General features: G+C 39.9%; 1 protein-coding gene across 4 annotated transcripts; it reads right to left on the minus strand.

Moving 5' to 3' along the window:
* Positions 1-2310: 2310 nt before the first annotated feature.
* On the minus strand, positions 2311-25867 carry RXYLT1 (ribitol xylosyltransferase 1). Of its 4 annotated transcripts, none has more exons than XM_055250925.2 (6): positions 25542-25867; positions 24513-24668; positions 20587-20689; positions 9390-9704; positions 6401-6571; positions 2311-3127 (listed from the first exon to the last, which is right to left on the minus strand). In XM_055250925.2, the coding sequence occupies exons 1-6, from the start codon at positions 25708-25710 to the stop codon at positions 2710-2712; spliced, it is 1332 nt and encodes a 443-aa protein (XP_055106900.2). In that variant the 5' UTR covers positions 25711-25867; the 3' UTR covers positions 2311-2709. The 4 variants fall into 4 exon arrangements, with proteins under 4 accessions (XP_055106900.2, XP_063477378.1, XP_063477379.1 ...); XM_063621308.1 differs by lacking the exon at positions 25542-25867 and adding an exon at positions 21159-21280 and having other exon boundaries at positions 24513-24643; XM_063621309.1 differs by lacking the exons at positions 20587-20689; positions 25542-25867 and having other exon boundaries at positions 24513-24655.
* Positions 25868-26628: the final 761 nt, after the last annotated feature.

The raw sequence follows: 26628 nt of genomic DNA on the forward strand, positions 1-26628 counted from the left end.
TTGTCCCTCTGAGATGAGACAAATCTGCAAGTGAGGGAGAGGTGTTGGGGATGGAGGGAGAGGCCTTATTCTAGGAAGACTTGGGGGTAAAAGGCACAGAATTTGGTGATTAATTGGAGGAATAGGGAGGAATAAATATGATGTTACGGATTGTAGCTTGGGAAACAGCTAATGAAACCATTTACTGAAATTAAAAATGTTTGAGAGGAAATAGGTTTGTGTGTGTATATTGTGGAAAAAGACAGTAACGAATACAGTTGTAGCTTCATGGTTTAAGTGCCCAAAAGACATCTAGGTGGGGCTAAAAGAGCCATTTGAGGGCCTGTGACACACTGAAGATGCCAAGTCATATGCCAGACAACTTATAGTAAGCGGGACTCTAATTCTTTCTGAAGATAGTAAAGAACTACAGCCATGCATGTCTAATGACAGGGATATGTCCTAAGAAACACATCCTTACATGATTTTGTCATGCAAACATCATAGAGTGTATTTACGCAAACCTGAGTAGTACAGCCTACTACACATCTAGGCTACATGGTGTAGGCTATGGCTCCTAGGATGCAAACCTGTATGTATAGCACATCACTGTACTGAATACCATAGGCAATTGTAACACAAATGTTAAGTATTTGTGTAGTTAAACATAGAAAAGGCACGGTAAAAATATGATATAAAATATTAAAATGGCACATCTGTGTAGAGCTCTTATGAATGGAGCTTGCAGGCCTGGAAGTTGCTCTGAGTGAGTGAGTGAGTGAGTGAGTAAGTGGTGAGTGAACGTGAAGACCTAGGACATTACCGTAAACTACTGTAGACTTTATAAACCCTGTGTATTTAACCTACACTAAATTTATAAAAAAATATTTTTCTGGCTGGGTGCAATGGCTCACACCTATAATCCCACCACTTTGGGAGGCCAAGGCAGGTGGATCACCTGAGGTTAAGAGTTCAAGACCAGCCTGGCCAACATGATGAAACCTCGTCTTTACTAAAAATATAAAAAGTTAGCTGGGTGTGGTGGCAGGTGCCTGCTATCCCAGCTACCTGGGAGGCTGAAGCAGGAGAATCACTTGAACCTGGGAGGCAGAGGTTGCGGTGAGCCGAGATCATGGCACTGCACTCCAGCCTGGGCAATAAGAACAACTTTGTCTAAAAAAAAGAAAAAAAAAAAAATTTTTTCTTGACAAATAAATTAATGTTAGCTTACGGTAAATTTTTATTTTAGCCGGGTGCGGTGGCTGACGCTTGTAATCCCAGCACTTTGGGAGGCCGAGGCGGGCGGATCACGAGGTCAGGAGATTGAGACCACAGTGAAACCCCGTCTCTACTAAACATACAAAAAATTAGCCGGGCGTGGTGGCGGGCGCCTGTAGTCCCAGCTACTCAGAGAGGCTGAGGCAGGAGAATGGCGTGAACCCAGGAGGCGGAGCTTGCAGTGAGCCGAGATTGCGCCACTGCACTCCAGCCTGGGTGACAGAGCAGGACTCCGTCTCAAAAAAAAAAAAAATTTATTTTATAAACTTTTTAAACCTTTTGATTATTTTGTAATAACACTGTTGAAAACACATTGTACTGCTGTACAAAAATTTTTTTATATCCTTATTTTATAAACTTTAGTCTATTTAAAAATTTAAAAAATTTATTGTTACTTTTATTTTCTTACTTTTTGTTAAAAATGAGGACACAAACACCCGCATTAGCCTAGGCCTAGACAGAGTAAGAATCATTAACATCACTGTCTTCACCTCCACATCTCACCCTACTACAAGGCCTTCAGGGGCAATAACAGGCATGGAGCTGCCATCTCCTGATAGCAATGCCTTCTTCTTCTGGATACCTCCTGAAGGATCTGCCTGAGGCTGTTTAACTTTTTTTTTTTTTTAATAAGTAAAAGCAGTACACTCGAAAATAATGATGATATGGTTTCCATCTGTGCCTCACCCAAATCTCATGTTGAATTGTAATCCCCAGTGTTGGAGGCAGGGCCTGGTGGGAGGAGATTGGGTCATGGAGGTGGATTTCCCCTGTGGTGCTGCTTTCCTGGTAATGAGTGAGTGCTCGTGAGATCTGGTTGTTTAAAAGTGTGTAGCACCCACCCCCTTTTCCTTCTGCTCTGGCCATGTGAAGACACGTCTGCTTCCCCTTTGCTGTCTGCCATGACTGTAAGTTTCCTGAAGCTGTCATGCTTCCTGTACAGTCTGTGGAACTGTGAGCCAATTAAACCTCTTTTCTTTATAAATTACTCAATCTCAGGCATTTATTTATAGCAATGCAAGAACTAACTAATACAAATTGTAAAAAGTATAGTATAGTAAATACACAAAGCAGTAACATAGTCATTTATTGTCATCATTATTAAATATTATGTACCGGACATAATTGCTGTACTTTTACTTGACTGGCAGTGCAATAGATTTGTTTACACCAGTATCACCACAAACACGTGAGTGATGTATTGCAATACATATGTCATCACTAGGCTATGACATCACTAGGCGATAGAAATTTTTCAGCTCCATTATAATCTTACGGGACCACTATCATATATGTAGTCTACCATTGACTGAAATGTCATTATGTCGCATACATAATGTAGAGTTTTCAAGGGTACCTTAAAGAACATCTATAAATACATACACACACAAACACTTATACACCCAGTAGTCAAAATGATTTTAAAAATCACATCTTAGCTCAAAAAGATAATTAACTTTTATTATTCATTAAAAATGAACTTTCTAAAATATTATTAAATTTCATTTTAAGCTCTGTCTTGAAGTGCTGATACCACTGAAGTAACATTTTTCTTCTTTCAATTTTTTCTTGTAAAATTATAGTTTTCTCTTTTTCTAAAACAGCAGGGAGTTCCTTCCAGTTCTTGATAAAGATAAAGGGAGCACCCATGGACTTGAGTAACTGCAGAGGAGCACTGTGGTGCACAGATGTATTCCCACAGTTGCCAGCTGTCATCACGTCTTCCACCACAGGAATGGAGCCATAGGAGCAAGCCTCATAGATTCGATAGCATTCTGTGTTTACTCCGACCGGGCACAATGTGAGATCACTCTGAAGCAAGGCATCTTGGTAATTCTTAAGACTTTCATTTGTTTCCTGAGGCTGCCAGCTAGAAAATCAGAAAAACAACTGTAGTTTTCACTTAGTACTAAGTATATATTTTGTGAACAAAAATACCTTATCTTTTAATAAAATCAGTTTCAGGAAATGGTGAAACTTTATAGAGATGATAGGCATAAGAGATATCCAAAATCCTGGCCCAAACAGATTTCTCAAAAATGCTGAAGAATTGGAACATTTTACAGTTGTACATTCATAAAATCTAGGAGTCACCGTAACATTTCTGAATGGATAATAATAATTCAACCCATACTTTGGGAGTGCCAGGTCCTCTCTTCCCTACCTTGCCCTCATGGAGCATATATTCTAGTTCTAGTGGTGGAGATGGATAGTGACCAAGTGAAGTCAGTAAATTATTTAGATGGGGTAGAATACTGTGAGAAAAGAGCAAAGGAGTAAGTAGAGCAGGAGTTTCTGAGGGGGTAGGGTTGCAGTCTTAAATAAGTGATGAGGGACTGTCTTACTGCGGCAGCATCTGAGCACAGAGTTGGGAATGAAGGAGCAAGCCACGTAGATCTGGGGGGATAAAAGAGCAAGCAAGAGTGAAGGCCATGAGACAGCATGTGCCTGGCATGCACAAGGAGCTGCCGGGAAGCCAAGGTGGCTGAGGTAGGGTAACTGAGGGAACAGGCGCAGAAGATAAAGTCTGAATGGTCACACGGGACTCTATCATGCAGGCTTTTGATCATGGGGTGACATGACGTGATGTAGGTTTCATTAGAATCAATCTGGCTATTGTGCTGAGAATGGACTGTACGGGGCAAGGGTAGAAGCTGAAAGATCAGTAAAGAAAGATAGACGCGGCTGGGTGCGGTGGCTCATGCCTGTAATCCCAGCACTTTGTAAGGCCAAGGCGGTGGATCACCTGAGGTCAGGAGTTCGAGACCAACCTGGCCAACAAGGTAAAACCCCGTCTCTACTAAATACAATAATTAGCCGGGCATGATGGCGTGCACCTGTAATCCCAGCTACACGGGAGGCTGGGGTAGGAGAATTGCTTGAACCTGGGAGGCGGAGGGTGCAGTGAGCCGAGATCGTGTAACTGCACTACAGCCTGGGCAATAAGAGTGAAACTCAGTCTCAAAAGAAAAAAAAAAAAAGATAGATGCTTTCTCTTGACTATTCTCAGTGAAATAAGCAATAGGGTCATAAAGTAAGAAAGATGGAGGTGTTAAGAGTGTAGGAGAGAAGAAGGTATAAAACAGCCTTCTAGGAGAGTGGGAGAATATATGGACAAGGGAAATATAAGACTGCTGGGCACCTGAGGTTCAAAGTCGTGTGTTTAAATAAAGGTCAATTAGCACCTTTCTCCAATTATGTTTAGCTGCATGGGTGCAGGCATAGAGTAGGCAGAGAGCTGGATTTAACCAGAGTTATGGTTTGCCAGATTAGGGAATTAGGGAGCTGATGGTATAGGCAATTATGATTGACAATGAAATTTAAGTTAGGTGAAGAATAAAATGAAGAAAGGGGAGTGAAGGACAACAAAAGGGTAGTAGGAACAATAGATTCTAAGTGCCAGCTGAATTGTGAGAGTCAGATTATTACACGGAATGAGCTGGAATGACAGATGATGGTGGTTGTAGAAAGAGATGCTGTGACTTCAGATCATGTTGAGAAGGTGCAGTATCTGTAATGACAAAGTCTAGGAAATAACCATGAGAGAGAATGGCTGAGGTCAGGTGGAAGCCCAGATTATTGGAGGAGGGGAGGTGAAGGAACTGCAAAGACCAAAATGATAGAAAGACCATCTATGTAGATTTGCCAGTCTACACTAAGAATTGAGAACAGAGTAGTGTCAGACAGAGCTAGAGAGTACCAGGAGCTAAACTCTTCAAAGAAGTAGGGGGATAAACCCAAGGGTAAGTGCATGATTTCAGAGAGTAAGGGTGATGGATGGTTTTGTCTGCTGACATGAGTTTCAAAATTGGGATTATTAGGGAGGCAAAGGGGAGAATAGTCTAGAAGCAACAATGAGAAACAAAGAAAACATCTACACAAACCTCTGGCTCAATGGTATGAGAGGAATTACAAGAATTATTCCCGTAATAACCTTTGTTATTTTACACTGTCCTCATTCATTCCACTCCAGACATACTGGCCCTGTTGTTCCTGTAACATAGCACACTCCCGCCTCAGGGCCTTTGCTCTTCCCTCCGTCTGGAATAGTCTTCTCCCAAATATACACAAGACTCACCCATGCACATTCTTAAGGCCTGTGCATAAATGTAACCTTCTAATGAATGTCTTCCTTGGATATTCCAAAGTAGCAAATGCTCCACCACCAACACCCAAGCTCTTTCTATGCCATTCTTCTGCTTACTTTTTTTACAGGGCATTTATCATCTTCTGACACACAATATATTTTACTTGCTTGTCTCCTCCAACAAGCATTTAAGTGCCAGGAGGGCATGGACTTTGTTTTGTTCACTGCTGCATTTACTGTGGCTAAACAGTTTCTGGCATAGAGCAATTGCTTGGTAAACATTGACTGAACGAATATGATATGGTTACACTGCAATAAAGACTACTTGCTATAATTTAAAAAGTAAAATTCCAGACCTAACCAGACATTTTTAAGGCATTACTTCCCTGATGACTCTGCATTATGCTTTGTTTATTTGAAAACTTGATTTGTCTATTTAAAAACAAAATAAATGATTGCAAATTTACTTCCTTCACACCATGAACACCTGTTTCCTGGTTACTACATAAAAGAAGAAATTTAACCCTATTGAGTCTCCCTATCCAAGCATTCATCCACTCACCATTTATCCTAGGCCTACTTTGTCCAAGGTCCTATGTTAGATCTGGGGATTCACAGAAGAAGAATACAAGGTCCATGTCCTGAAGATGGTGTCAGGTTCCTGAATTCCTGAATTTGTGAGGGGTACTGCACACCGGTCTTGGAACACTGAATTGGTCCACTGCACATCATCTCAGCGATGAACCTAAGTATCTCATTAGCATTTATAATCTCCTGTGTGACTAACAAATATTATTGAGGAAACCCTAACAACTGAAATTTGCAAATGACAGTTACCAGTGTTCGTCTTCAAGATGGACTACAGTCATAGGCGGTTCTCCCTATTCTAAATGTGTACAACCCAGTCTCTTCACAGTTTTAATTACTAATGTATCTTCTGGGGAAAGATTGGTACAAATAGAGTTAACAATGCCTCTTTGGAAACCTGTGTTTCTACATAAAGCAACTCTCAGACTGGAGAACAAAATGAATGAATTAAATAAGCATAGAACTTACTGTTCTCTTGCTGAAACCCAACAAAGCTTATCGTTCCCATCTTTTTTCAAAATGTTCATTAGTGCCTGTCTGGATGAATTTTCATAAATCGTTCCTAAGAAATTACATAAATATGGCCTCTCATCATGCAGCATTGACCAACTTGCCTCCACCACAGGAAAATTCCTATATCTATAAAAATAAATACACATGAATTAATATATGATATAGAATTGGCAAAAATTCCCCATAACCCAACCTCTTAGGTAGCAAGAAGTATACAGAAGAGGTTTAAAATGTGATTTCTAAATCTCAAATTGTAATTTTCCATGCATACTTTGGAAAATTCCCTGAAGCTACTGACTTAAAAAAACTGAATTTCACACTGACACCTCTTACAAAAGTGTTATAGAGATGTTGTGCCTAAAGTTATTTGTTTTTGACATTCTTTAACTTGCATTACTCATCTGAAGCTGTTAGGCATGTTACATTCAAAACCTTCAAAGTATAAAGACTCTTCTGTATTCATAATGATCATGATTTAGGCAACATTTTAGCCAGGTGATGAAAAGATTACAGAATACTCCAGGGGAGGGAGATGGATGGGGAAAAGGAAGATGGTGATCAAAGGGTATGAAGTTTCAGTTGGACAGGAGGAATAAGCTTTAGTGATCTATCATACAGAATAGGGTGACTATAATAAATAATAATGCACTGTATATTTCAAAATTGCTAAAACAGCAGATTTTATGTTTTTACCACAAAAATTGTTAAGTATATAAGGTTACGGATTTGTTAGTCTGATTTAAGCATTCTACATTGTAAATATATTTCAAAACATCATTTGTACCCCATTATCATATACAATTACTATTTGTCAATTAAAAAAAAGGAAAGATTATATATTTTGCTATTGCAAAGGGCTCTGAAAAATTAATCCCAAGGGCTTTTCAAGTAGATTAAAACAAACTGACAGATAAAACCATGGTATGCCATACAGGAAAAGTTACCTATTTTTATGAGCATTTGGAAATACCAAGGATTAAACTGTGTACCTGAAATATAACCTTCACACGAGAACAAAATTTTACCTAACAGTTAGTATATAACAGGGTTTCTTAGCCTCAGCATTACTGACATTTTGGGTTAATTTTTTCTTGTGGAGGCTGTCCTATACATTGTGGGGTGTTCAGCTGCATCCCTGGGCTCTATCTGCTAGATACCAGTTGTGACAATCTCTTTCCTCCAGTTGTGACAATCAAAAATGTCTCCAGGCCAGGCACAGTGGCTCATGCCTGTAATCCCAGCATTTTAGGAGTCCGAGGCAAGCAGATCACTTGAGGTCAGGAATTCGAGACCAGCCTGGCCAACATGGCGAAACCCCCTCTCTACAAAAAATACAAAATTAGCCAAGAGTGGTGGTGCCCACCTGTAATCCCAGCTACTTGGGAGGCTGAGGCAGGCGAATGGCTAGAACCTGGAAGGCAGAGGTTGCAGAGAGCCGAGATCGTGCCACTGAACTCCAGCTGGGGTGACAGGGCAAGACTTCGTCTGAAAAAAAAAAAAAAAAAAGTCTCCAGATACTGCCAAATGTCTCCCGGTGGGCAAAATTGCCCCTGGTTGAGAACCACGGACGTATATAAGAAATATACTGGCCTAGTGCAACAACACCATGATTACCAAGAGGTTCCATCTTATACTATATGAAAACATTTTACAAATGCAGGCTCTGCTCAAAAAATAGATTTTTAAGAGGGTCTTAACCTGGCTTTACTTAACAAAAACCTTTTTGTCTGGCCTTACCCCAAACCTACTGAGTTAGGGTGTTATAGGAGTAGGCTTGGGAATACATCTCATTACTGGCACAGATGTGCCAGTGACATCTGTGTCGCTAACTAGGCAGCAGTCTAAGGCCACATCCAGCAACCAGTGACAGAATAATGAATAATGGATGTATGATTCAAAAATCATGTCAGTGAGATTTTTCATAATTTATCCACTCAACAAATACAGAATGCCTACTCTGTGCAGGTGCTGTCTTAGGCTCTGTGGATAGAGCAGTGAACAAAAGAGACAAAAATCCCTGCTCTCAGGAGGTTTATATACTAGTGGCAACTTATCTTAAAGTCAACTTGCTCTTAATTAAAAACATCCTATTAACAGAAAGATAAACATATATGTTTTCCATTTTATAGCTGGAGAAAGACTGTATCTTTTTTTTTTTTTTTTTGAGACACAGTCTCATCTCACTCTGTTGCCCAGGCTAGAGTGCAGTGGTACAATCTCAGCTCAATCTCCTGGGCTTAAGTGATCCTCCCGCCTCAACCTCATGAGTAGCTAGAACTACAGGCGCCATACAGGAGTCCATGTCACCATGCCCAGATAATTTTTGATTTTCTTTTTTGTAGAGATAGGGTTTTGCCATGTTGCCCAGGATGCTCTTGATCTCCTGGACTCAAGCAATCTGCCTACGTTGGCCTCCCAAAGTGCTGGGATTACAGGCAGTGAGCCACTGCGCCCGGCCTAAAAGACTGTATCTTGAGAAACCTTAGCTATCATTTAATTAATCCCTCCTTTTATCGAAGGGATTTGTATAAATTCAGCCAGTCTCAAACACAATGGTACAGTATATTCCTGATACAATAATATTGCCTTTTTTTACTATAATTTATATAGATACTACCATTGTTTTTAAAAAAATCTATCTGCCATTTCTCTGCTAAATATCTTTTTATGGCACTCCTAATAAGCTTGAAAAATTCATTCTATGCCTTGGGGTTTTAAAAGAAAAAAAGTAACTCATCTCCTCGTTAAAGAATAAAATACTCTTAAAAACATCATAATTGTTAGTGAAGGATGCGACCACACCCTATTTTTATCTCTGAGAAAGACTGTACCTGGCCTCAATAATCCCAGAAGAACTAAATTTATTACAATGTTGAATAAGTCTTCCTGGTTCAGAAATTCAGGTGTTAGGGCCTAAAAATGTTTAATCATATTTTGTACTTACGTTGCTACTCCTAAAGGCCACTGAAAAACATCCACGTCATTAACCCAGGGGCTGTCATATATTATGAAAAGCAGCTCCACGAAGCCTCCATTTCTTTTGAGGAATGGGTTTATCCACTCATTATCACAATGTTCATTTCCGAGCAAAACAACAGCAAGATGCTGGAGTTTTTGAATTTGCACTAAATTTTGTGCATAAAGTAACCACTGGGCGGCATAAAAGATCTTTGCTTTTTCTCTTCCATTTAAAATAAGTACCACATTATTCACATCAACGGAGAAATACCCTGGTATTACAGCTGGACCAGTGATGAAGCTGTTAAAAACAACACAACAAAAACAAGAGACAAACAAAGCCTGAACAAAGGTATTTGGTATCAGAAATTCATCATTTTATACAAAATCTACAATGAGACTTAATCCATATTCTATCTAGAAGTAAAATTTCTATAATACAATTTCTTTTGAACAAGTTTGAATGATGGGGCATAGCTGTAGATTAATGGTAAGCTTTGGTTGTAGGCAGATCAATTTGCATATGATAATACAAAATGCGATAGTTTTTTTTTTTTTTTTTTTTTGAGGCAGGGTCTCAACTCTTGTGGCCCAGGCTGGAGTGCAGTGGTGCAATCTTGGCTCACTGCAGCCTCAACTTCTCTGGCTCAGGTGATCCTCCCACCTCAGCCTCCCGAGTAGCTGGGACTACAGGTGTGCACCACTACACGCAGGCAATTTTTTGTATTTTTTTGTAGAGATGGGGTTTCACCATGTTGCCAATGCTGGTCTTGAACTCCTTGGCTGAAGCAATCCACTTACCTCAGTCTCCCAAAGTACTGGGATTACAGGCGTGAACCACCATGCCTGACCTTTTTTTCTGTTGTTGTTTTAACCATACTGAAAATAAATGCTGGCTAGAATTTAAACTCTTAAGCAAAGAAATATAATTGAATAGCATGGAACTCTGTAAAACCAGAAAGGTATTTAAAGTCAGTAGTTCTCAACCCTTTTATGGTGTGAGCTGCTATTACACTCTTCATCTGATTCAATGGATGAGAAAGTGCTGACAAATTAAGAAATGAAGAATAGCATTACAAACATTCCATGAATGTTATATCTCGAAAATATAATGTTAAAAAAAGCAAGGATTAGGACACTCACAAAATATACATAAACTTGAAAATACGGTCATAAAAATTCTTTACGCATATATATTTAGGATCAGTATAAATATAAAAATTTGAATGGGAGGATCCACATCAAATGCATGATAGCAATTGTATCTGAGGAGGAAGGAAGAGGAAAGGGACTAGAAAACAGTAGAAAGGAAGCTTTACCCTTATTGAAAGTATTTAATTATTTTAACAGGAAAATTAAATATCTGAAGCAAATATGACAGAGAGCTGAAATTTGTTAGTTTTGAATGGTGAGTAAATGGGAATTTGTTGTATTACCATTTTTTTTTTTTTTTGAGACAGAGTCTCACTCTGTTGCCCAGGCTGGAGTGCTGTGGCATGATCTCAGCTCACAGCAGCTTCTGCCTCCTGGGTTCAAGCAATTCTTATGCCTCAGCTCCTGAGTAGCTGGGACTGCAGGTGCGTGCCACCATGCCCAACTAATTTTTGTATTTTTAGTAAAGACAGGGTTTTGCCATTTTGGCCAGGCTGGTCTTGAACTCGTGACCTCAAGTGATTCACCTGCCTTGGCCTTCCAAAGTGCTGGGATTACAGGTATGAGCCACTGTGCTCAGCCTACTCTCTTTTTAACTGTATTTTAAAAAAGTTTTCATTAAAGGAACAGACATGTATCATAACTCATTTTTTTCATATTAAGTGCTGCCTAGAACAACCAGTACCATTGAAATCTTTTCACTAGTATATATTAAATAGAACAAGTACCATTTAATTCATCTTAAAATTAGTCACTCTTATCCTGGATTCTTTATAACTTGCTTAAACCATTTCTTTATATCCTGATAGAATCTTTTAATTTTCAGCACAAATATACCCAAAGCCTACTTTCATTGCTTCTTACTGCTGGGGATAAAAACATTTGTTCAATGCCTTTTATATACATGATACATAAGCACTTTGCATGGGTCATCATTAACCCCCACAACAACTCTGAGGAGTTCATTATTCTCTCATTGGCATTTGTGAAACTGCACTTTAGCTGTCAGCTTGTAATGGCAATGCTGAGTTCTCAACCAAGCTCTGTGTCACTTCAGAACTTAAGTTTTTCCATAACACCATGGTTAACAAATACTAAACAGATATTAGTTAAAACACAAAACCTAAAAATATATTTTACTATGTGTGCATGTACCATATGATTTATATGACATTATTCTAAAATTATATAACATACAGGGACCAGGACTACGTTTTGAGGACTATGTTTGCCTTAGACAGTATCTAGCACTGGCAATGACTAATGATTCAGTGATAACTTAGTAATTTAAGACAATATGCAGAATCTGAGGGGCTAGAAAAACTAGCAATGATGATAATTATGGTATGTTTAAAATATTTATTATTGGTAGCATATGAATACTTCACATTTCTCTTTTAGAAATATAAGCAGGTATAATTCTTAGAGTGTGAGAAAGTCTTCCAGTCCTCCTTCCCCATGTTAGGCAAATTTTATGAAGGAAAAAAAGGAAATCCTGAGAGAGCTTCTATGACTTGCATAAAGCTAGCTGACACTAGATAGGAAATGGTACAGATCAGACTCAAATTTGGTTATTTGACATTAAGCCCATATGTATCATGTGCCCAAACAATTTTAGAGTGCCATACAGCTGGGTGTGGTGGCTCATGCCTGTAATCCCAGCACTTTAGTTGACTGAGGTAGGCAGATCGCTTGAGTCCAGGAGTTTGAGACCAGCCTACACAATATGGTGAAAACCCACCTCTACAAAAAATACAAAAATTAGCTGGGCATGGTGGTGCATGCCTGTAGTCCCAGCTACTCAGGAGGCTGAGGCAGGAGGATCACTTGAGCCCAGGAAGTCAAGGCTGCAGTGAGCTGAAATCACACCACTGCACTTCATTCAGCCTGGGTAACAATGAAACGTTGTCTCAAAAAAAAAAAAAAAAGAAAAAGAAAAAGAAAGTAGGTTTTAGTCAATGTATTAAAATAAAATACATGATGCTATTCTCAAATGTAACTTTCATGTGAAAGGAATATCTTTCTAATTTTAGTGATCCACACAAATTAACAAAATGAAGTATGATTCATTCAAGGGCACATTTATACTGTCTTGGTCTTGGATGTCCACAGCTCCCTGTGTTTTGGTAATGGTGAAAGCCATGGGGTCAATACTGGGAAGCCAAGGTGTAGGTCAGAGGTTCTCAGCACCTTTAGTGTTTCTGTAAATTTTTCAGTGTCTCCCAAGCTAAAAGAAATACTTAACAGTTCAATTTTTAAAGTCATTAGGTCTAAACAACCTAGTAAGTGTCTATGTCCTAACAGCTTAAAAGTGACTTAAAAATATACAGACACTGAAAGAAAAAAATCGTATTCCTATTTCATTCTTTTTTTTTTTTTTTTTTTTGAGACGGAGTCTCGCTCTGTCACCCAGGCTGGAGTGCAGTGGCGCAATCTCAGCTCACTGCAAGCTCCGCCTCCCGGGTTCACGCCATTCTCCTGCCTCAGCCTCCTGCGTAGCTGGGACTACAGGCGCCCGCCACCACGCCCGGCTAATTTTTTGTATTTTCAGTAGAGACGGGGTTTCACCGTGGTCTCGATCTCCTGACCTCGTGATCCGCCCGCCTTGGCCTCCCAAAGTGCTGGGATTACAAGCGTGAGCCACCGCGCCCGGCCTCCTATTTCATTCTTAACTAATCACAAATATTTAATAGCATGTGTGCACCTGCTGAGCACTACAGAACTTCTCAAACCTTGGAATCAGTGGACACTGTCAGTGTCATTTCCTGTTTCACACTGATTTTTGTGCAGTGCATGCATTTTATCACGGCAACCATGGAAGACCCAGCTTCACAAAGTCCTGACATTGTTCAAATAAATACAGGGTGATCTAATGTTGAAACTGTACTATTTTGAACTTGCAGTTTGCATGGGGCCTGAAAGATATCAAGTGTTTCCCATAAATATTTAAAATATTTTGTGATGTCCCACAGTGCCTCCGTCAAGGAACCACAGATCTAAAAGATGAAACTTTAAGGGACAAAAAAATTTCATTAGATTCAGATACTTGGGTTGTATGTATGTATGTACGTATGTGTGTTGGGAAGTTTGTTAGTCAAACAGCAACGGGTTGAGAAGTAAGGAAGTGATTACAGTGAGTATAGACAAGGATTCTGAAAGTTTTGAAGAGAAGGTGATAAAGCAATAATGAATGAAGTGGAGAATAAAGGAGAGCAAGAAATTAATGCATGGAACAAGGTCCTGGAAGCAGGTGGGATGCACAGGTGGTGGGCTTTAACCTTGAGCCAGGAAAGATCACTCAATGTTTGAGAGCTTGGAAAGAGATAAGGATGGGTGAGGGACCAGATAGAGAGTAGGTACATGTTAGAGCAGCTAGTTAAGAGAGATAATTATGATGTCCTCAATTTTCCTGATGAAAGAGGAGACAGGGTTGTCTGCTGAGAAAGAGGAGATAGGTAGATGTTGGGTGGTGGGCTAGAGAAGAGTGGACAAATTTGCTCCTATTTCTGTATTTTCTATTTTTGTGTCACATTAGCTACCTACTCATGCAAACTAGAAACTAGGGACTTGTCAGATTTGTTTCCCTCTCTCATCTTCCCATCTAAGTAATCCCTAAATTCCGACCATTTTGCTCCTAAATATTTCTCGAATTTGTCCCTGGCTCTGACCCACTACCACTTCCCTATTTCATCCATTCGTTTTATCTCTGTTGGATACTTCCAATCTCCTACTTGGTCTGCCTGTCTCCTTCAAATCACTTTCCCCCATGGCTGCTAGGGAAATCTACGCACACAAACACATGACAATACCACTATCCTGCTTAATCATCCTCAGTTGCTTTTCACTACCCTAGAATAAAGTCCAAGAGCCTTAATGTGGTACATACAAGGCCCACCATGATCTGGCCCTTGCTCAGTCCTCCCAATCTCAGCTACCCTACCTTTTCTTCATGCTCTAGGAATATTGATTGTTTTGCAATTCCATGCATAAACCCAAGTTTATCACTTATGAACCTCTGATGTCACCTCTGCTGGGAATATAATCTTTTTTCTGCCTTGCTAACTTCTACTCATTTTAAAGACTGCTCAGCTATCACCTCCTTTAGGAAACATTTGTTGATAGGCCCCACACCCCTAACGCAACTCAGATTGAGTTAATTGCCTTTCTTCTGTATTTCCGTAACAATAAACATGGTAGAGTATGCATATTCTTATCATTATGCTTTCTATATGGTATGAAAATAATTTATGAGGCTGGGCATGGTGGCTCACGCCTGTAATCCCAGAACTTTGGGAGGCTGAGGCAGATGGATCACTTGAGGTCAGGAGTTTGAGACCAGCCTGGCCAACATGGTGAAACCCCATTTCTACTAAAAATACAAAAATTAGCTGGGCATGGTGGCAGATGCCTGTAATCCCAGCTACTTGGGAGGCTGAGGCAGGATAATTGCTTGAACCCGGGAGGTGGAGGTTGCAGTGAGCCGAGATTGCACCACTGCACTCCAGCCTGGGTGACAGAGCAAGACTCTGTCTCGAAAAAAATAAAAGAATTTGAACCAAGATAGTCTGGCTCCAGAGTCTGTGCTCTCAATAACTGAGTCACTTGCTACACTGCCCAGAGGTGACAGGGCTTCATCAGGCTCATCCAGAAATTCAGTTTGCCGTGTATGTATTCATGCATTCATATTCTGAGCACAGCCTATGGATGATGTTACTGATTCAGTGGTGAACAAGGAGTCATATTTCTGTCTTTCTTTCTGAAACAGAGTTAAAAGCACTACATATAATTAAATCCCATATTATGGTTCCATATGTAATCAACCCTCAAATAATTGGTTATCACTTGTAGCCTGCCTGTATGGAAAGAGTGTGTCAGTCAAACCAGTACAAACACATGGCCTGACTGACAGCTCTCTTTCCATTCTATATCATTTATTTGGTATGCTGGAATTCATTCTTTGGGCCTATGTGTTGATAAAAATCAGCATTCCTGAGCCTGATGAGCCCTGCAACACTGATGATATCCTTTCTACTTCTGTCTTAGAATTGTCTCGAGGCTACAATTAAATGATATAAGCTCATTTGTTTATTTAAACAAAATATATTTACACTTGTTTTCAACAAGTGTCTTAACAGTACTTAGAAATTCTTCCAATATCTTCAAGGTGAGCCATTACTTCTGATTCACTTTTGGTCAAATAAGGATGGCGAATGTGTGGAAACACTTAAGTTAGTACCATGTAGTTGATTCAACTCAAGACTTACAATTGCATAAAAGTTTATTAATTTTGGATAAATTACATACGCTACTTTTCATGAACCTAACACTTCAATACGCTGTTTAAAAAAATCTCATACAATGGTGACCTTTCTTGAATATAGTTCTCTTAAATCCTAAGAGGAAACGGTATTACTCTTTGGCCGTAATACCAGCACACCTTATTTTATTGTGCTTCACTTTATGGTACTTTGCAAATAAAGAGTTTTTTACAAATTGAAAGTTTGTGGTGATCCCCAGTCAAGCAATTCTATTGGTACCATTTTCCAACAGCATGTGCTCACTATGAGATGGTGATATGGTTTGGCTGTGTCCCCACCCAAATCTCATCTTGAATTGTAGCCCCCACAATTCCCACATGTTGTGGGAGGTGCCCAGTGGGAAGCAATTGAATCATGGGGGCAGGTCTTTCTTGTACTGTTCTCATGATAGTGAGTAAGTTTCACAAGATCTGATGGCAAACTTAATAGATAAATGCTGTGTGTGTGGTCTAACTGCTCCACGAACCAGTATTCCCCCATTTCTCCCCATCTCCTTGGGCCTCCCTATTCCCTGAGACACAACACTATTAGGCCAATTAATAACCCTATAATGCCCTCTAAGTGTTCCCTATAATTAATAACCCTATAATGAATGCCCTCTAGGTGAAAGGAAGAGTCACAAGTCTCTCACTTTCAGGAGTGTCCAAGGGAGAGAATATAGGCATGGATTCTTAGTTTCTGTTTCTGGTTGGGCCAGTAAAGTCCCTTCCTTATCCCTCTTTTCTGCTTATTACTAAAGACAGAAACTAAAAGCCATGGCTTCAGGCTGCTAAAAGCCTAAGACAAAATAAAACAGGACAACAACAACAACAATAAAATAAGGTGGGTTGGAGAAGCCTGCAACCAAAAGCTAGAAATAATTAAGCTTAGTGAGGAAGGCATGTCAAAAGCTGAGGCAAGCTAAAAGCTAGGCCTCTTATGCCAAACATCAAGGTGGGAATGCAAAGAAAAAGCTCTTGAAGGAAAGGAAAAGTGCTACTCCAGTGAACAACATGAATGATGTGAAGGTGAAACAGTCTTATTGCTCATGTGGAGAAAGGTTTAATAGTCTGGATAGAGGATCAAACCAGCCACAACATTCCCTTAAGCCAAAGCCTAATCCAGAGCAAGGCCTCCACTCTTTTCAATTCTGTGAAGGTTGATAAAGGTGACGAAGCTGCAGGAGAAAAGTCTGATGTTACCAGAGGTTGATTCATGAGGTTTAAGGAAAGAAGCCATCTCCGTAACATAAAAATGCAAGGTGAAGCAGCAAGTGCTAATGTAGAAGCTGCAGCAAGTTATCCAGAAGATCTAGCTAAGATCATTGATGAAGGTGGCTACACTAGACAACAGATTTTCAATGCAGATGAAACAGCTTTATATGAGCAGAAGATGACATCTAGGACTTTCATAGCTAGAGAGAAGTCAATGCCTGGCTTCAAAGCTTCAAAGGACAGGCTGATTCTCTTATTAGGGGCTAAATGTAGCTGGGTGACTTTAAGTTGAAGCCAATGCTCATTTATCATTCTGAAAATCCTAGGACCTTTAAGAACTATCCTAAATCTACTCTGCCTGTGCCCTATAAATGGAACAAAGCCTAGATGACAGCAACATCTATCTGTTCACAGCATGGTTTACTGAATATTTTAAGCTTACTATTGAGAAGTACTGCTCAGAAAAAAGGATTCCTTTCAAAATATTACTGCTCATTGACAATGCACCTGGTCACCCAAGAGATCTGATGGAGATGTACGGGAGATTCATGTCCTCATACCTGCTAACAAAATATCTATTCTGCAGCCCATGGATCAAGGAGTAATTTTGACTTCAAGTCTTATTTAAGAAATACTTTTTGGCCAGACACTATGGCTCACGCCTGTAATCCTAGCACTTTGGGAGGCTGAAGCGGGTGGATCACTTGGGGACAGGAGTCCGAGACCAGCCTGGCCAACATGGTGAAACCCCATCTCTACTAAAAATAAAAAATTAGCTGGGTGTGGTGGCGTGTGCCCATAGTCCCAGCTACTTGGGATGCTGAAGCACGACAATCACTTGAACCCGGGAGGCGCAAGTTGCAGGAAGCCGAGATTACGCTAGTGCCCTCCAGCCTGGGTGACAGAGCGAGACTCTGTCTCAAAAAAAAAAAACAAAAAAAAAACAACAACAACAATAACAACAAAAGAAATACTTTTCATAAGGCTATAGCTGCCACAGACAGTGGTTCCTCTGATGGGTCTGGGCAAAGTCAATGAAAACCTTCTGGAGATGATTCATTATTCTAGATACCATGAACATTCATAATTCATGGGATGAGGTCAAAACATCAACATTAAAAGGAATTTGGAAGAAGCTGATTTAAACCCTCATGGATGACTTTGAGGGGTTTGAGATTTAAGTGGAGGAAGTCACTGCAGATGTGGTAGAAATGGCAAGAAAAGTAGAATTAGAAGTGGAACCTGAAGATGTGACTGAATTGCTTCAATCTCATGATAAAACTTCAACAGATGAGGAGTTGCTTTTTATGAATGAGCAAAGAAAGTGGTTTCCTGAGATGGAATCTACTTCTGGTGAAGACACAATGTTGTTAACATTGGTGAAGTGACAATAAAGGATTCAGAATATTCCAAAAATGTAGTTGATAAAGCAGCAGTAGGGTTTGAGAGGATTGGCTCCAGGTTTTTTTTTTCTTTGAGACTCATTCTGTCACCCGGGGTTGGAGGGCAGTGGCATGACCTTACCTTACTGCATCCTCTGACTCCCAGGTTCAAGGATTCTTTTGCCTCAGCCTCCCAAGCAGCTGGGATTACAGGTGTGTGCTGCCACTCGCAGCCAATTTTTGTATTTTTAGTAGAGACAGGGTTTCACGATGATAGCCAGGCTAGTCTCGAACTTCTGACCTCAAGTGATCCACCCACCTCAGCCTCCCAAAGTACTGGGATTACAGGCATGAGCCACTGCATCTGGCCTAGGATTGACTCCAATTTTGAAAGAAGTTCTATGGGTAAAAATGCCACCAAATAGCATCATGTGCTACAGAGAAAACTTTTGTGAAGGAAGAGTCAACTGATGTGGCAACCTTCATTGTTGTCTTATTTTAAGAAATTGCCACGGCCACCCCAGCCTTCAGCAACCACCACCCTGATGAGTCATCAATACCCTGATTAGACATCAACATCGAGGCAGGACCCTCACCAGCAACAAGATGACTTGCTGATGGCTCAGGTAACTGCCAGCACTTTTTAGCAATAAAGTATTTTTCACTTAAGGTACGTATTTTTTTTTTTAGGCATAATACTATTACACACTTAATAGACTACAGTACAGTGTAAACATAACTATCATATGTACTGGATAATCAAAAAATTCCTATGACTTGCTTTATTGCAATATTTGCTTGACTGCAGTGGTGTGGAACTGAACATGCAATATCTCTAAAGTATGCCTGTAAAATCTCCCACAAATATTTCAGAAGTAAGGGATACATTTGGCTTTCTTTTGGGAGTTAATGTTCTTTGCTCGAATCTTTCACTATTATTATAGTAACAATGTATAATTTTAACCTTAAAGATGCTAACTTTATGAATTTTTAGTAACTTTTCCGAAAATTTTATATATTATGGATAGATTAAACTAACATCCCTAACACACATTTACTTTTCAAATACCAAAATAATAGATTTATACACATAATACACATTTACTTTCAAACACCCAAATCCAACCATTGTAAGTTTAGGTCTATTTAAACTCTTGAATGGGATTAGATCAACAGAAGCATGAAGATGAAAGGAAAAATAATCATTACCAATGATAATTTTAAAAACCTGTTTACTTTTTAAGTATAACTTTGAAAAGATACATGCAATAAAACTGCTTTCCAAGTGTATATAAAGTAAATAAAGAATTAAAGCTGTAGTAAAAATCAGAACAAAACTGAGGTTAACTATAGCTTTTCCTTTCCTGATTTCTGTAGAAAAGAATGAAATTCCAATAGAAAGCAGAATCTTTAGTTCACATTTTCCCCCAATAATACAACTGTTATACAAATAAGCATTTAAAAATAATGTTTTTATTTTTAATTTCAATAAGAAAGCAAAATCTAAAATAGCATTTCATATAAAATTATAGTTTTCCTAAATAAAATAATCTTAATATACTTAAAAACACTCAGAAAATATGCAGTCATAGAAAAGAGTTATATAAAAAGGCCAAAAAAGTCTAAGCAATACATTGGTTTTATTAAATCTAAAATAAAAAATAAATCCTGATAGAACTCATCAAATTTGTTCTAATAAACAAAAATCTAAAAAGTGACAGCAAGAGCTTTGATATCACCTAAATATTTAAAAAAGTGAACACGACTATTATATGAAAGAGAAAAATGAAAATACTTTTAGGTTTACATGTTATTCCTCCAAGATACAGAATGTTTTAAATGGCTGTCACCATGCAAATGCTCTAAGATGTGGAGTATGAACTTTTCTATATAATTAGGTAAAAATAAAACAGACATATGACTCCAAAAAGGAGTATTCTGTAATATACAATTTCATAAGGTCCAAGTAAGCTTAATTATGAATACATATTCATGAGACTTACTTCTCTATTCTTTACAAGTTGAAACAGAAATATTTTTATAAATATATTTTCCTATTATTTTTCGTTTAGTATTTACATAAAATATTGTAGAGCAAAACATCAAAGGTTAATGTTGCACAACTAATACACTAATACCTGTATTGTGTTCTTCCTATGACTGACTTTCCTTCTCTCCACTGAGCAGTCGCATCGCTGGGATCAAGTAAGCCTTCAAAAATATGCTCCCAGAGATACAAGCCTGGTAATTAACAAAAAAAAAAAAAAATCAAAACAATTTACTGTCTCATCTACTCTAGTGCATGAGACAAGTTTACGTTCTGTTCTTTTACTCATTTGACTATAAAACCAGAATGCCTCCCCTTTGGGCCGTTGGCAGGCAGTGCTATCAAGCAACAGCTCCAAATCATCAACATGGCAGCTAATGAGAGACAGAGCTCAGAAGCTGTCAGTGTGTAAAATGTGGCAAAATGTGAGTTAATATTAAAGACCTCTGCTACTCTAGGTTTGAGAAACCCCTAATTTATATGGATCTTTATCACCTGTCTTATTCTGAAATGAAATGTATTATATTACAAAGTAAACTATACTATGTGGTTAGAACTGTTTTTATAACAGATTGGGAGAGTTGCCATTTTGTGCCAAATGGAGCCAGAGGAGCTCATGTATTTACATATATTAATACACTCAATATGTCAAGGGGGTATTACCTCCTCCTCACTTGAACACATATCCCTGAATGCATGATCCCCTTCACAGACAAATGCCACTGCATCTTTTCTCCTTATGGCAGCCCCTGATGTTTTATCATGATTTCACCTGAATGAAAGCTCTGAGAGTAGAAGAGAGCAGTGTTACTCAATGAGGCGCTATGGAGACCATACACCACCTCTGGGCACCCTGTTTTGGTTACACTCAAAGAGGTTTTTGTTCCATTCTCATTGTACCCTGGTACTAAAGGAAACCCAAGCCACCATGTTTAAAACGTGGCCAACTAGATAAAGCTTTCCAAATGTGATGGGTTGAATAATGTCCTCCTGCCCCACCAGCAAAGATGTCCATATTCTTATCTTTAGAATCTATGAATATGTTACCTTACATGGTAAAAGACACTTTAAAAATATGATTAAGTTAAGGATGCTGAGGTGAAGAGATTATTATAGATTATCTAGGTGGGCCCTATGTAATCTCAAGAGTCCTCACACAAGGGAGGCAGGAGTGTCAGAGTGAGGCAAGGGATATACAAAGATAGAAGCAGAGGTCAGAGTGATGTGGGGCCATAAATGAAGGAATACGGGTAGTCCCTAGAAACTCTAAATGGTAAGGAAACAGGTTCTCCTCTAGAGCCTCCAGAAGTAACACAGCCCCCACACATTTTAGAGTTCTGCCTTCAGAAAGGTAGGATACTACATTTGTGGTAATTTGTTATGGCTGCAATAGGATGCTATGGATTCTACAGTAAAGATTATGGCACCTGGAAATGAGGTGCTACTGTAACAAATACTTAAAAATGTGGATGTGGCTCTCAAATTGGGTAATGGGGAAAGGCTGAGAGAACTGTGAGGACATGATTTTAAAAAGCCTAGATTAGACTGCCTTGAATAACCTGCAGATAGAAATATGGATGTTAATGACTCAGCTAGTGAAGACTGAAGAAAGTGAGGCAGAGTAGAGAAAACCTGTATTGTCTTAGAGGATATCTAAATGATCACAAGCAGATTGTTGGTAAGAATATGCAATCTTTTTTTTGTTTTTGTTTTTGTTTTTTTTTGAGACAGAGTCTCGCTCTGTCGCCCAGGCTGGAGTAAGGTGGCGTGATCTCGGCTCACTGCAACCTCCACCTCCCGGGTTCAAGCAATTCTCCTGCCTCAGCCTCCTGAGTAGCTGGGATTACAGGCACGTGCCACAATGTCTGGCTAATTTTTGTATTTTTGGTAGAGACGGGGTTTCACCATGATGGCCAGGCTGGTCTTGAACTCCTGGCCTCAAGTGATCCACCGGCCTCAGCCTCCCAAAGTGCTGGGATTACGGGCGTGAGACACCACGCCTAGAATATGCATATTAAAGAAATTGCTGGTGAGGGCTCAGAAGAAAATCAGGAATGTGTTATTAGAAACTGGAAGGATGAGGATCCTTGTTATACAACAGTAAAAAGCTTAGTTGGATTGTATCCTGCAGTTACATGGAAAGCAGAACTTGTGATCAACTTTAATAATTAGCTGGAGGGTTCCAAGCAAAGTGAAAAGTGTGGACTGGTTTCTTCTTGGTGATTAGTGAAATATAAGAAGAAAGAGATAGAAGGAAAAACTGTTAAGCAAAAGGGAACCAGAATTTGATGATTTGGGAAATTCTCGAAACATCAAGATTGCAAAAGATGTGAAAAATTATATTTACTGTCTGAAAAGGGTGTTCCAGAAACAAGACCAAGGATGTGGCTGCACAACCTTTTGCTAGTGCCTCAGAAGGATCAGAAGATCTGAATATTCATTCACACAAAGGGCTCTTTGAAGAGATTATACATGTGACTTACAGGTCTCCTCAGCCATCTCAGCAGAAGCCAGAAATGGAGACGGGACTACTCAGAAAATATCTGCAGAGGAGCTTCTCACCTAATGGAGTGAATCCTGTGACATACATAGGAGGCCCACAAGGTTTTTCAGAATGTTATATGAGCAGAAACACTGGCAGCTTGGACTAAAAAAGACAGCAAGAGGTCACAACGAAAGAAGGCTGATGGGCTCTGAAAATTTTACCAGCTGTCAACAGGCTGATAAAATTACTAAGCTGCAAACTTGTGCTACTTTTTATGAAAAAGGAAAAGATGACTTCAAGAGTGTGGCTGCAATGCCAGAGGGCAAAGCTGTACAAGCCATAGATTATTCCTAGGCCTGCAATATCATCTAATGGAGCTGGCCATTTAGATGAAATTTAGATTTCAAAATTGCTTGGACCAGTGACACTTTTTTACTTCAATTTTTCTCCCCTTTTGAATGGGAATGTCTATAATGGTATTTTATAACTGTGCCTAGAGAATAGGCTGATGAAAGTAGCATTTTTCCTGCCAGCAGAGGTGTTAAAAAAAAAAAGGTAGCATTTGATGAAATTCACTTGGCCACTTTGCGCTTATCAGATTGAGAAGAGAGAAGTCGGGAAATGAAAACCTGAGATTTAAAAGAAGAAATCAATATTAGAGACTTTATTTAAAAAATAATGGCTAGAACTTGATGATTGAAGGCCTGGTTTCAGGTACTTGAAATTTGGAGGTAGGTAGTAATCTTCCAGGATGTATACTTGTATGTAAGTATGAACGAATTTATGAAATACCATGAGCAGAGCACTGTGCTCTGTACATTTTCCTCTCATCTGGTACTTTCTATCCATAGAAAGCCTTATTGTACATAAACCCAACTCACGTTCAAAGGCCAAATAAAGCGCTTTCTAAGTCACTAAATTCTTTGTGACTCTTTAAACCCTCAGGGCCCCATTCTGTAATTGAGCATAATATATACCTTAGAACATTACACTCTCATGATATTCACAGCAAAAATGCTTCTGTGGTCAATCAAGTTTAATCAACTACATACTGTAATATGTTCCTTCGCTGATACAATGAACATTGTCATATTAAAGGCTCTTGAGAAAGGCCTGCAATGAAGGACCTTGTTTAACTTTGTACTCTTCAGTGTTTCCCAAATGTGTTTGGCCATCAAGGGCAGGGGCCACATCTTACACTTGTGTATCAAGTGTCCAAAAAATACACAGATTCATGAAAATTCAGTTGACATATGCACTGCAATCTAATGACACTATACAGCCTACTCAATGTATCAATAAATGAAGCTGTGCTCTGCTAAAGACCAATAGTGGAATATGTATGTGTGTACATTTATGAACAGATGTTGTCTAATTGGAAGGAGAAAGGAATTATTGACAAAAAGTGAAAAAATATATCATGATGCCTTAATTAACAAATTATGAAATAAATTATATTAAAATGAATTTCATATCAATAAAGTACATTTTACAATGCTTTTTACATGTCTTCCTTCTACATATTAACTTACCAATGGCAGCTTTGCCCCAGATTTGTACACTGAGGTCTGTTTTTCCTTTCGTGGATTTATTTAATATTTGAAGGCTAGTTTTAAATCTGTGTTGTTGCTCATTCTTTTCATCTCCTTCCCAAGGATTCCATTCTTCACTTTCCAAAGTGGACTGTTCTGTTTTAAAAAGAGTGTTTACCAGTAAGTTATTATTGCAGTTGTAGGTAAATTCAAATCATTTAAATTAAGTGTTAGTTCTAACTTTAATTTTTGAGAGATAGAGCAACTGAATTTAAACTGGTAATACACAATGAAAACAAAAAAGAAAATCAGCAATTTTTTTACTGAACTTTTTTTACTCTGAAAGGTCTTAGAAATAAAATGCTAACTTGAGACAGGAAAATTCTCTTCCCCAACAAAAAACCTTTAAAAATAACAGGATAATATGTATCAAGTTACAGGCTTAACTTTTGCAATTATTTTTATCCATTGTATACAAGTAACCTATGCACAAAAAACTGACTTCCGAGTGTAGTGTTCACCAGTCTTAGATACTATCGTGCAAAATTCTGAATAAAGGGAAAGAGAAAGCCGAGTCTGATCTTAACACAAGTTAAAACACAGGACAGGGGACCAGAATTTGGAGGTAAAGCCTGCCTTACGGTCACTGCAGGATTAGAGAGGGCTTTGTTTCAGCATGGAAACGGATGTCTTAAACCGTGCGGCGATTTTGAGGCCTTCCAGGAGCATTCCCGCAAATCTCTGGCATTTGAGACGACGTCTTGGATTTTAACGTGTTTGAAAGGCGGACGCGCCTGTCACCCCCTGGGATGGGGAGCGGGGATGGCGTGTGAGATCTGGGTAAGAATGAGGACCATTCTCCAATTCCGAGCCAAGGGCTGGCTCGAGAGGCTGCAGGAGGCAAAGCGCTTCTTAGGCCCCGCGGGTAATCCCGGACATGAGAGCCGGGTGCGGGGACTCGGCCCCAGCCGCCCAGCAGCCCCCAGCCAAGAGCGCAGAGCCGGAAGGAAGCCGCAGACCCAGTCCTACCTCGGTCGCGTCTCTCCCGCGCGGCGGCCGCCCCCTTCCTGAGGCCCCGCGAGGACCCGGCCGGCGCCTGGCGGCGGCGCCCGAAGAAGACGTGGTAGGCAGCGTAGAGGGAGAATAGGCAGTACAGGGCGATAAGAAACGAGCAGAGCCGCTTCCGCGTCAGCCGCATCCCACTCGGGCTTCCAGTCAGGCATCCACCGCCATGGAGCGGGCGGAAAGAGAATGCGCGGCCCCGGCGGCGTCCGGAGCAGGCCCAGCCAGTTTCCAGGCAGTCCCCAACCAAGGCTCCTCCGCCCAGCGCCCGGTACAGCCCCGCCCCGGGCACGCCCACCGCCCTCCTCCCGCCCAGGCCCCGCCCCCTCCAGTCGCGGCTCATCCACCCGGCCGAGGGCCTGCCCACCTCCGACACTGGAGCAGCGGGTACTGGAGCGGCCCCTGCCCCACGCTGCTTCCAGACGCCGGGCTGGGTGGGAACCTCTCTGACCTCTGCCGTGTACTCATTGCACCTTTCAACTCTGGCCACTTTTCCCAAGTACATAAAGACTCGGGGGGAAAAGAACATCCGCCGTGGTCCATGAGGGCCATGTGAAGGCATGGACCGTGACGTTTTTTGCTCTACATGGAATCCCTAGCGCCTAGGACAGTGCCTGCTACATTGATAGATGAGTGAATATAAACGTCCTTTAAAAAAATTAAGTGATGATGGTCGCTTAACATTGTGAATGTAATTAATACCACTCGTATGCATAGAAATAGTTAAAATGTCGAATTTCATGTTTTATATAATTTACTGCAATAAAATGTTTTTAAAATTAAGTTTTATTATTATGATGTGAGTTGAACGCACATAGGCAGGCAGTATTTTGTCAAATAGAGGCTGTAAATGTGAATGCTTCAATAACCTTTGTGTCCAGCCTTGGGAAGATGGGCTACAATGTTTCGATGTTTTGTCAGTTGCTTCCCGTACTACTGTTAAAATTAGCCAGCAGTCTTGCGACGGTGTGTCCACTAATTAGGGTGACCAATGGTCCCAGTTTGCCCAGGACTGTAAGGATTCTCCAGTTGGAGGATTTTTAGTGCTAAAATT

The sequence above is a fragment of the Symphalangus syndactylus genome, chromosome 17 (genome assembly GCF_028878055.3).
Source record: "Symphalangus syndactylus isolate Jambi chromosome 17, NHGRI_mSymSyn1-v2.1_pri, whole genome shotgun sequence".
Classification (NCBI taxonomy): Eukaryota; Metazoa; Chordata; class Mammalia; order Primates; family Hylobatidae; genus Symphalangus; species Symphalangus syndactylus.